This window comes from Girardinichthys multiradiatus, chromosome 15, assembly GCF_021462225.1.
Source record: "Girardinichthys multiradiatus isolate DD_20200921_A chromosome 15, DD_fGirMul_XY1, whole genome shotgun sequence".
Taxonomy (NCBI): domain Eukaryota; kingdom Metazoa; phylum Chordata; class Actinopteri; order Cyprinodontiformes; family Goodeidae; genus Girardinichthys; species Girardinichthys multiradiatus.
The window spans coordinates 322,291-334,372 of record NC_061808.1 but is presented as its reverse complement, the minus strand read 5'-3'; the positions used below and the strand labels follow the sequence as shown (position 1 = coordinate 334,372).

The 12,082-nt window shown below is 44.6% G+C and overlaps 1 protein-coding gene across 3 annotated transcripts in view; it reads right to left on the bottom strand.

The window, feature by feature from the left end:
* Positions 1 to 420: 420 nt before the first annotated feature.
* The window catches only part of LOC124881678 (interphotoreceptor matrix proteoglycan 1-like), an 81,344-nt gene continuing 69,682 nt past the window's right edge, over positions 421 to 12,082 (bottom strand). Inside the window, exons 13-18 of one of the 3 annotated variants that reach the window (XM_047387381.1) lie at positions 11,289 to 11,597; positions 11,005 to 11,204; positions 6,589 to 6,808; positions 5,069 to 5,276; positions 3,128 to 3,210; positions 421 to 2,164 (exon numbers count right to left, since the gene is read on the bottom strand). In XM_047387381.1, coding sequence (XP_047243337.1) covers positions 3,171 to 3,210; positions 5,069 to 5,276; positions 6,589 to 6,808; positions 11,005 to 11,204; positions 11,289 to 11,597 — 977 coding nt within the window. In that variant the 3' untranslated portion in view covers positions 421 to 2,164; positions 3,128 to 3,170. Of the gene's footprint in view, positions 2,165 to 3,127; positions 3,211 to 5,068; positions 5,277 to 6,588; positions 6,809 to 11,004; positions 11,598 to 12,082 lie in introns of those variants that run through there. The other 2 variants (XM_047387380.1, XR_007041712.1) reach the window with 2 other exon arrangements.

The following is a 12,082-nucleotide window of genomic DNA, read 5'->3' as shown; positions in this document are numbered from 1 at the left end:
CAGTCATTGAGTGGACCTTGAACTGTGTTTTCCAAATTATGTTAGAGTCCAGCTGCATCTCGGTCCAAGCTGGGTCATATGGAGAACAAAGATCCCAAACACAACAGCAGGTCACAATGGCTGAAAAAGAAGAGAATCAAGGTGATTCAACGACCCAGTCAAAGTCCAGATCAAAACCTAACTGAGATGCTGTAGCTAGCTGTGCTGAAACCTCAATGAACTGAAGCAACACTGAGGAGAGGAGTGAGACATGAGAGACTGATAACCCACTAAAGTTGGATTTTCTTCAGTCAAAGACTTGATGTAGACCAGATCTACAGTGTATCATAAAAGTGAGTACACCCCTCACATTCCTACAGATATTTAAGTATATGTTTTCATGAACAACACTGACAAAATGACACAATGAAAAGTAGTCTGTGTGCAAAATAACTCAAGATACAGCCATTAATGTCTGAACCACTGTCAACAAAAGTGAGTACATCCCTAAGAGACTATGTCCAAATTGAGCACTCTTGTCATTTTCCCTCCAAAATGTCATGTTAGTGTTACTAGGTCTCAGGTGTGCATAGGGACCAGGTGTGTTTAATTTTGCACTGTCTCATACTGGTCACTGAAAGTTCCAACATTGCACCTCATGACAAAGAACTCTGGGGATCTTAAAAGACGAATTGTTGCGATACATGAAGATGGCCAAGGCTACAAGAGGACTGCCAACATCCTGAAACTGAGCTGCAGCACAGTGACCAAGATCATCCAGCGTTTTAAAATAGCAGGGTCCACTGACCTCGCGTTGGTCGTCCAAAGAAGCTGAATGCACGTGCTCAGCATCACATTCAAATGCTGTCTTTGAAAGATAGGCTCAGGAGTGCTGTCAGCATTGCTGCAGAAATTGAAGAGGTGGGGGGTCAGCCTGTCAGTGCTCACATCATACGCTGCACACGACATGAAATTGGTCTGCATGGCCGTCATCCCAGAAGAAAGCCTCTTCTGAAGTCTGTCCACAAGAAAGCCCGCAAACAGATTGCTGAAGACACGTCAACAAAGGACTCTGATTGCTGGAACCATGTCCTTTGGTTTGATGAGACCAAGATTCATTTGTTTGGTTCAGATGGTCTCAAGCATGTGTGGCGGCTATCAGGTGAGGAGTACAAAGATAAGTGTGTGATGCCTACAGTCAAGCATGGTGGTGGGAATGCCATGGTCTGGGGCTGCATGAATGCAGCAGGTGTTGGGGAGTTACATATTTTATTAAGGGACACATGAACTCCATTATGTACGGTGAAATACTGAAATACATGATCCCCTCCCTCTGGAAACTGGGTCGTAAGGTAGTGTTCCAGCATGATAATGACCCCAAACACACCTCTAAGACGACCACTGCTTTATTGAAGAGGCTGAGGGTAAAGGTGATGGACTGGCCAAGCATGTCTCCAGACCTAAACCCAATAGAACATCTTTAGGTCATCCTCAAGCGAAAGGTGGAGGAGCGCAAAGTCTCCAATATTCGCCAGCTCCATGATGTCGTCATGGAGGAATGGAAATCATTCCACTGGCAACCTGTGAAGCTCTGGTAAACTCCATGCCCAGGAGAGTTGAGGCAGTTCTGGTAAATAATGGTGATCACACAAAATATTGACACTTCAGGAACTTTCACTAAGGGGTGTACTCACTTTTGTTGCCGGTGGTTCAGACATTCATGGCTGTATCTTGAGTTATTATGAGGGAAGAATACATTTTTACACTGTTATATAATCTGCACACAGATTACTTTTCATTGATTCATTTTGTCAGTGTTGTTCATGAAAACATACACTTAAATATCTGCAGGAATGTGAGGGGTGTACTCACTTTTGAAGTCTTTCTGTTTAACTGCAGCTGTATTTACATATTTATTCATTGAGAAACAAACTAATCTTAGTGTTTTCTCTGATGTTTCTGTCCAGATGGTTTCCTTATCAGAGACATGAGGCTTTCACTACAGAAAGAATCAGCAGACGTGTACAAAAACAGTTCAGGGTAGATCTTCATCAGTCCAATAGATGCTGCAGAGTCACCAGCGGAGCTCCTCTTCTGCGTCAGGAGAGATTGTTCTCTGGTATGAAGCTCTAAAGAGTCCGCATTTTCCTGAATGTGTGAGGTCTTCCTGTTCCTGTTGCTGAGTCTGCAGGAACATTAAAACTGTATTAGAGTAAAACCTGCAGGGTTGGAAGGAAATGATCATTCTTACTTTGTCCCAAAGATGTTCAGACTCTCACTCAGTGTGTATTTTATCATTCCTCTACATTTATTTAGTTTAGTTCAAACATGATTGGAAAATAAAAACGAACAAAGGAATTAACATTTTCTCTCTCACTAAAAAGCTTCTAATCTCACCTTTTCTTCTTTCTCCAGCTTTTATCTTTAAAGTGCAGAAGAACCAACATTGGTTCTTCTGCACTTTAACCCTAACCCATGACCCACTATGGAATAAATGAATGAAGCAGGAACTTCTTTAGAACCAGCTGTTCCTTACAGTTTCCAGATTTTCAGCAGAGTTGGACCTGTGGTCATGCCCACTGATCCTGCTGTACAGAGTCTAACTCAGAAGTTTTTTAGGCAGGAATGAACTGACTGATGACTGATGTTTCTGTTCTGTAAGTGGTCCCAAACAGCAGCTTTTAGCCTATTTTTCTCTCCAGCTTTGTTTTGACCTTTGGCTTTTTCTTAAAAATAAAAAAAAAGGACTCAGTAGTAATTTTGTTGCTGACAGTTCATCAGAAGGTTTTATCCTCTGTAAGAAAGAGCCAGAGATGTTGGAGCACAAAGAGGTGAGAGGCTGCGACACTCTCTGCACCTCAGCGGTTATTCATCACCCTGAGGTGAGTCAGGACTTTGCAACGCTCCAGTTCAGACCTCCTCCATCCTTTGGGGGTTGAAAATATTCACCTATAAGCTGGTCATTTGCTCGACACACAGAAACAATTTAATTTAGCTTCAGAGTTGAAGTTTAATCCCAGGACTTTTTCAATACAAGCAGATAAAATCTCCACATGTCTCAAACCTGGAGGAGGAAGGAGGAGGGGTGGAGCAGCTACATCTCCCTCATCAGGGCTAACACAGGACAGAGTCCCACTAAAACCAGCACCTTTAATCGTGTTCCCAGGTGCCGTCCGATCCAATATGTTTTCCTAACTGCTCGGGCCTGGTAGCATAGGTCCACCTTGGTGTCTGAAAAACAGGAAACAAGAACCAGGTGAAACGTGGTTGTGGCAGCATCATGCTGTAGGATATGGAAGCTGGTTACAGTTTATGGGAAGAAGGATGGGGTTAAATCCAGGTGAATCTTGGAAGAAAACCTGACACTGGAGTGGAGCCTTACCTTCTAGCAGGACAACCACCCTAAACATACAGCCACAGATACAATAAAGGGTTATGTAACCCAGTAGAGGAAATAACGTTTTCTCTGACTCAGTTAACTCAGTTCATCTCTACATCTACAAGTTAAAACTCTACCATGCAAAGACCAAGACACACATCAACAACACCCAGAACTGGCGCCGGCTTCTCTGGGCCAGAGCTCATCTGAGATGGACCCAAAGCAAGGTGGCAAAGGGTTCTGTGGCCTGACGAGTCCACATTTCAGATTGTTCATGAAAGAGCAAAAGGACCGTCTGGATGGTATCAGCACAAAGTTCAACTGCCAGCATCTGTGATGGTATGAGGGGGACTTGGTCCCCACGGCACCATGGGTAACTGGCACATCTCTGAAGGCACCATTGATGCTGAAAGTTCCATACAGTTTCTGGAGCAACATCTGCTGCCATCCAGAATTCTGGTTCTAGACTGGCCCGCCTGCAGTCCAGACCTGTCTCCCACTGAAAATGTGTGGCTCATTATGAAGATCCGAATACGACAACAGAGACCCCGGACTGTTGAGCAGCTCAAGTTGTCCATTCAGCAAGAATGAGACATAATTCCTCCTACAAAGTTCCAACAACTAGTCCTCAGTTCCCAAACCCTGACGGAGTGTTGAAAGGAGAGGTGATGAAACACAGTGGTGAACATGACCCGGTCCAGCTTTGTTGGAATGTGATGCTGCTTCAAATTCAACATGAGGGAATATTTGTAAAAAAAACAAAGTTAGTTTGAACGTTAAATATCTGGTCTTTGTGTTGGATTCAGCTGCATGAAGGTTGAACAGGATTAGCAGATCATTGGATTCTAGCTTTATTTACGTTTTACTCAACGACCCGACTTCACTGGAACTAAGGTTCTATGACATAAAGCACTGAGTCAGATCTGTTTGTAATTGAGTCATTCCAGTCACCTCTGAAGGTTGTCTGAATGAAAACATCCCCAACATGTCTTTAGTGGTTCACAGCTGCATTTAGATCCATCTGGCCATGATCAGGTGGTCCAGGATGGTTCCTAGTTTCAAGTCTGAATGAGACCTGTTGGTCAGTTTAAATCACCTTCAATCTGAAGCAGAACCACTGAATGTTCCTTCTGCGCTGCAGAGATCTAAAAGGTCTGATGTAGGTCTACATGATGTTAAAAAAGCACAGCTAGAATAACGATCCAACCTTTCTCCCTGAGCTTTCACATCCCAGCCACTGAGCAGGAAGTCCATCCAGCAGGCCGAAATCATTGCCGACATGCCCGATATCAATGCGCATGCTGATAACTGAGATGATGCATGAAGTTCAATAAACTCTGCAGCCTCAGTTTACAGTTCTAGTGGGCTGCAATAAGCCAACGTGCTTCAGCAGATAACAGGTGTAAACCTTACCTGCAGCAGTGGCCTGCTGCCACGGCTGCTGAAGGATCACATTGTTGGAACTGGATTCAGAAATGTTTAACAGATGAAAATAACATGAAAAAGTGGCAAACCAGAATCTGTAAGAAGAAAAGATTGTCTGCATAAAAAAGGATCTGAGATGATTTACAGCCACGTCTCAAAGAATAAGGGCAGTAAAACTAAACAGCTGCTCCTCTTTGTCAGATTATACTGTCAGAGTTTAGTGTTTTTAATCTGGTTGTTGTTGGAGAACCGGTTCCTGATCAGCTCCTGTAAGATCCTCGTTACCTGCACTCAGCTCCTCGTCCTGGGACGATGTGACACTCCCCATTTTGACAATATTCGGGCTGCAGGACACAAAGGCTCTGACATGGCTGGTTGTTCACAGAAAGAAAGCCCGGCTCACAAACACACCGGGCCTCTTTGGTCCAGCTGTTGATCTCGCAACGGGAAACGTCTCTGCAGGCCAGGAACCTGCAGGGATCAGCCTGATCAGCTGCAGAGAGAAGAAGGAGAAGAATCAGAATCTGCATTTGGTTTTAAACACTCTAAGCTGCAGCATCACAACCTGCATCCGACAGAACATCAGACATGCGGTCCTGTTCCCGGGTCCAGGCTTACTGCAGGCCTTTCTGTGGACTTCAGCCCAGTACCTGACCTCTGAGTTGTGAATCATTCAGGTGGATGAACACTCCTAAACCCAATGGATGAGCCAGTGTTGTGTTGATGAATGATTGGGGTTGTTGTGAGGATGAAGTTTCCACAGTCAGTGATGATTTGGGTTACCATGACATCAGCTGGTTCTGGTCCACTGGGTTTTCTGAATTCCAAGTCAACACAGCCATCTACCAGGACATTTTAGAGCACTTCATGCTTCCTTCTGCTGACAAGCTGTATGGAGATGCTGATTTCATCTTCCAGCAGGACTTGGTACAGGCCCACACTGCCAGTGGTACCAAAAGTTGGTTCAATGACCATGTTAACAGCAGCAAACTGGCTCAACCCACAACAACTCTACGGACCGTTGTTAGGAGAGGAACCAGAACCAACAATGCAGATGAGCTGAAGGTCAATATTAAAACAACCTGGGCTTCCAGAACACCTCAGCAGAACCACATGCTGATCTCTTCTGTGTGTGACTGAAGATAGGAGGTGTTATATAGAAAACACACCAGAGCCAGAACTCTGACCCAGTTCCAGGTCTTCACTGTGTGGTTTTCTCCTGTTTTCTATGCAAACACAGAGAGCTCACTGGACGACGAACACAGAATAAAAGTCCAATCATTAGAAACTAGGTCCAATTATTAATAATGTTCTGCTAAGCAGCCAGGCTCACAGGGAAGCAGTGAATTTAAATAAAGGTTTGGCCCTTCCGTGAGGATGCTGCTGAAACATCCACAGAAGCTTCTTAATGAAAGCCATCCCAGCAGCATCTTTCCCAGTTTCCTCAACGTTCCCTCAGTCCCACAGAGGGTTGGAGGATGTGACTGATGGAGCCAATTACTGAGGCCATTTGAAGGTGTATATGATGAACGCTCAGTGCCTCGTCTGCAGAGATTATTACAGCACAAAGCAGAACTGTTGAAACAACACTGTGACTTATGAGTGTGAATCTAATCTGCTGCACACAAAGATCATGACGCATCATAAAACACCACTGCAGCAGCTGCAGAAACAGAAAACCTCCAGGCTTTTATCCCTTACTGCAGGAAATTAAAAAGCTTGATTTTCTCCTGATTTAGGCAGAAACTACAGAGCCGTCTCTGATGACCCTTGAATAGCTGTGAGGAAACGAACATCAGCCTCACCTGGTTCCACGTCCAGGGAGCGGCTGTCGATCTGCATGTGCAGCTTCTTGGCAGCTGATGAGCAGAACTCCTCCAGGATGCAGCGGACGGCCTCGGTGATGTTGTACGGGACAGACTTGGCGAACTTCATCTTGCTGTTGACGACCACGCTGCCCCTCCTGAAGTTGAGGATTTCCAGGTTCCTGAAGCCGGTCAGGTTGGACTGCAGGTACGGCAGCAGCTGCAAGAAGACGCAGAAGCAGGACTGGCTAGATCCATGTAGGAACCTCGGCATTCCTTTAAGGAAACATGCTCCGCAGTTTAATTAATACTAGTAACCAACTGTTGGCTTTCATTCATCAAACTGCCTCATCTGCTACACCTACGGAGATGCAGCTGATGGAAAATCAGTGAAAAAGATTCTCAGATCCAACAACCCGTGAAGGAGCGAATTTCAATTCATTTCTTCAGTCTAAGCTGACTGCGGTCATAAATTATCTGATGTTTCCATAACCTGATATCATCAGCTAGTTTATTTCTCCAGTTCTGCAGGAATCCCTGTTTTCAGTTTGATCCGGTCACATTATTGGACTCCTCCACATCCCATTCAGACACTAATTCTTGCAGTACACCAACCACCCCACTACCTTCAGACCCCCTGCCTGCACTAAGGATCTCAGAGGAAGATGTAAACAGGCTCTTTCAGCACCTGAACACAAGGAAGGCCTCAGGACCTGATGATGTCTCCCCATCATGCCTGAGAGCCTATGCCGACCAACTGGCCCCCATCTTCACTGAGATCTTCAACAAGTCACTGGAGCTGTGTGAGGTTCCCTGCTGCTTTAAACGCTCCACCATCATCCCAGTACCAAGGAACCCACCATCCTAGGGTTAAATGACTACAGGCCTGTAGTCCTGATGTCTGTGGTCATGAAATCCTTTGAGCGGCTGGTGTTGAAGCACCTGAAAGACATCACAGGCCCCCTGCTGGACCTCCTGCAGTTTGCTTACCGAGCAAACAGGTCGGCAGATGATGCTGTTAACTTAGGTCTACACTTCATCCTGCAACACCTCGACCATCCAGGGACGTACGCCAGGATCCTGTTTGTAGACGTCAGCTCCACCTTCAACACCATCATACCAGACATCCTCCACCAGAAGCTCATCCAGCTAAAGGTACCGGCCTCTACCTGTCAGTGGATCACCAGCTTCCTGAAGGACCGGCAGCAGCAGGTGAGACTGGGGAGCATCTTCTCCTGCACAAGAACCATCAGTACCGATGCCCCCCAGGGGTGTGTTCTATCCCCACTCCTCTTCTCTCTGTACACAAATGACTGCACCTCATCGGACCCGTCTGTGAAACTCCTGAAGTTTGCAGATGAAACCACTGTCATTGGACTGATCCAGGATGGTGATGAGTCTGCATACAGACAGGAGGTGGATCGGCTGGTCCACTGGTGCAGTCAGAACCACCTGAAACTAAACCCACTCAAGACTGTGGAAATGATGGTGGACTTTCTGAGAACACCACCCCCATACACCCCCCTCACCATCCTCAACAACACTGTGTCTCTTGTGGACCACTTCTGGTTCCTAGGAACCACCATTTCTCTGGACCTGAGATGGTCCTCACTCATTAATGATGTTCAGAAGAAGGTCCAGCAGAGACTGTACTTCCTGAGGCAACTCAAGAACTTCAACCTTCCCCAGGAGCTGTTGGTCATCTTCTACACTGCCATCATTCAGTCTGTCCTGTCTTCATCCATCTCAGTGTGGTTTGGATCATCCACCAAACAGGACAGGTCCAGACTGCAACGAATAATCAAGACTACAGAGAGAATAATCAGGGCTGACCTTCCCTCCATCCAGGACTTATACAGGTCAAGGGTCAGGAGAAGGGCAGCTAACATCTCTGCAGACCAACAAACCCTGCACACAAACTGTTTAGGCTTTTAGCTTCAGGTGGCGCTACAGAGCGCTGTCTGCTAAAACCAGTCGCCACAGAGTCAGAGTTCCAGAACAACACCATGCATGATTGGACTGATCCCACATTATATTCTATTGTAAAGTCAATAATGTATATATGTACATTTAAAAATATATTCTTTATTATGGAGAGCAAAGTGTACTGGAGTCAAATTCTTTGTTTGATGTACAAACTTGGCAATAAAACTGATTGTTATTCTGATCTTCTCCCCTGAATAAATGTTCTAAAAAGTTGAATTCTGGTACTTTTTGCAGCGTTTTGCAGGTAACAGTGAATGGTAATGTGTACACACATATAGTAAGTATATTTACACCGATGGTCATGTTATCATCTCAAGACTTTGGGATCTGCACAGACGCTAGCGACCTCTCTACGGAACATCAACAATGCTTATTACAGTATGGTGACTTTCTGCACCATAATATGTTTCTGAATGTATCTCCATGCCTGGGTCCTCCCTGCCAAATGAATGTAGCTCAGTCATTGTCTGTAGTAAAATGATTGCCATCTTTATCTCTTCATGTGAAACATGGAATCCTTTGAAAGTGGTCATAATGAACTGCAGCTCTGACTCTCCTTTCTCTACAATGGAAACAAGGACAGCAGCTGCTCATGTTCATTCATTGTTTCTGGCTTTTGTTTTAATTGTCAGAATGAAATTTAGAAGCAAAGGTCACACACAGCAATCTGATCTCCTCAGTGAAATCATTCAGAACGCAATAAATATTTGATTCAAGACTACTGAACTGAGAACCTGGTTCCGTGTGTGGAAAAACCCACAGGAGCTTTATACTGATTTGACTTTACCTCAAAGCAGCTGAGGTATTAACTGTGTAGGAAGAAATATAGATAAACCAGCTGAAAACTATGGTGTTCCATCTTCTCTCCATGTCCAGATGATGGACTGACCATAGCTCTGTGAGATGTTCAAAGCTTGGAATGTTGTTGTAGAACCTAACCCTGCTTTAACCTTTTTCAAAACGTTCTCCCTCACCTGTCTGCTGGGTTCCTTGGTCTCCATGGTGGTGCTTGTTCTCTAATGTTCTTTAAAGAACATCTAAGGCCAGAAACAGAACATCTGCAGTTAGACAGATTCAGTTCCACACAGCTCACCTTATCAGGTAACTTCTGAAGGCAACTGGTTGCACTTGTTTTTATTTAGGGGCACAACAGTAAAGGGGGCTGAATACAACTACAAGCCACACCTTTCAGATTTTACCAGTTAAAAACATTTTCTTACCCTCTGTTTATCCACCATGCAGTGTATACAACAGTGGGTTAGTGTCAGCAACACAACTGCTGTGCTATGTCACATAACAAGCGTGTCAGATGACCCCAGAGCCTATGTTGTCTGGGGCTGAATGCCCCTAGTTGCTGGTTGCCCCTCAAGTCAATCATCTCCTGTTGGGGTTTAACCCAGTGAATGAGAAGATCCAATCCTTGTATGGGAAAGGTTTTCTTGGCGTCCCTGGCTGGTGTGCTGGATAGCCCCCCTCTCAGAAGCTCAGTCATTCTGCTGGGGGACTTCAATGGCCACTTTGGAAACAACAGTGACTCCTGGAGGGATTTGATTGGGAGGAATGCCCTCCCAAATCTGAACCCAAGTGGTGTTTTGTTGTTGGACCTCTGTGCCAGTCACGGATTGTCCATAACGAACACCATGTTCAAACATAAGGTTGTTCATCAGTGCACTTGGCACCAGGTCACCCTAGTCAGGAGGTCGATGATCGACTTTGTAGAATGAAATTCATTATTTCCATCTGAATCACATGATTTTATTGAAAACGTTGCTATTTTTGGCAAAGAAACAACTTATTTGTATTTTCTTTGTAATTTTACCAGATCGTTGTAATGTCCTAAAACCTTTCCTGCTGCATTAAACTTGCATCACCATAGATTAATAGCATAGAGAGCCCGAAGTTGTGTTCTTTCAATAATTAGCTAATATGAATTCATATATTGGACTTGCGTACAGTCATATTGCAACAGTGACAGAGTTGTAATTTATTGTATTAAATCAAGCAATAGTGACAAAAAAAGTTTTTAATAAGAGACACACTGATCAAAAGTTTGAGGCTTTAAGAGGTCTTTACTGATTTTTGTCTGATTGTGATTTCTTTTTAGAAATTTTAATATAGGATTAAAGCAAAGATTCTTCTAGCCTTCCTTCCTGTCTTGAGCAGTCTCAAATAAATTATTTTAGATCTCAAGCATGATCAGTAACCAACAGGTTGAAAGCCCTAAGGAATAAAACAGAGCAACTTTGCTGTTCCCATTCAGCCTTCATGTTTTCAGCTGAATAGTTCACTCTCTCTCACAGCAACCCTGAACAGTGGAAATAACTCACAATTTCACTCTCCACCTTTTTCCAATCTTACAGTTCAGTGCGTTTGACTTTTATGCTGTTAAATTGCCTGTAAACATTTACATGTCTGTGAGATTCTACTCACCACGTCTAAAAGGGTGTTCTCCAAGGATCTGTACTCAGATGAGGTCTTGTTGAAGAGGTCCTCAGAGAAGTCCATGTTGGTGAGACGCAGGCTGAAGAACACCACCAATTCCTGTCCGTAGCTGGCTGTGGTCATGGTGGGTGTGGTCAGGTATATCAGAGGAGGCGGAGCAGTGAAGCCAGCAGTGATGCGTTCCTCTCCTGCAGATGTAAAATCACTGCCTGTATCCACTGGCTCATTGCTGGGGATGCTGATTTGGTCCAATTCTTCGGTGAACTTCTTACCAGCTGGGGAGGTGGTGAGGCCTTCAGGTTCTGCATTTTCTGCCTCTTCCAAGATGTTTTGGGTAACATCAGAAGGCTCTCTTGCCTCAGGTTCTGTTCTGTCCACTGCTAACTCAAATAGTCTAAGGTCAACAGTCGGGCCGGGTGAGGTGACTTCACCCAAATCGACAGCAGCAGGAGGGGTATTGAAGGCATCTGAGACTGGTCTAGTACTTGCAAACATTTCTTCTTCTTGTCTCTTTTCAGCAGAGTCTTCTGTGACTCCAACCTCCTCTGATGGGATCTTTTTCTCTGCAGCTGTCACATGTACTAAATGTTATGGAAGACAGAATTTAGTCAGGAACAAATGACCCAAACTGGGAAACTTCTGCTGAAGTATCGTCTATAAAAGCTGGATCATCCATGTTTATGTAGGGATGGGTACCTTTCACATTTGAACCAATACAGTACCGGTACCGGGTACCTGGGAATCAAGAGCGGTACTCAATGGTACCAGTTTTTGGCACTTTTGTGTGTGTTTATGTGGTTTTCTCAATATATAAACTTTAATGAATATATCAATACAGCATCAAGCTGTGTTGTAACGTAACTCAGTTGTTTCAAACATTTCTTCTGCATGTTGCTGGCTGCAGACGACCAGTCGCTAACGGATGCAGGCGTGCTAACGGTGCCGAATGCAGGAGTTGTAGCTCCAGCTCTGAGGCTGATGATAATTGTGCAATCTTCAGCCTTGAGAAAAATAAAAAGGTCAGTCATTTTCTATCTGCTTATTCCATAGTGGGTCGCAGGGGAGC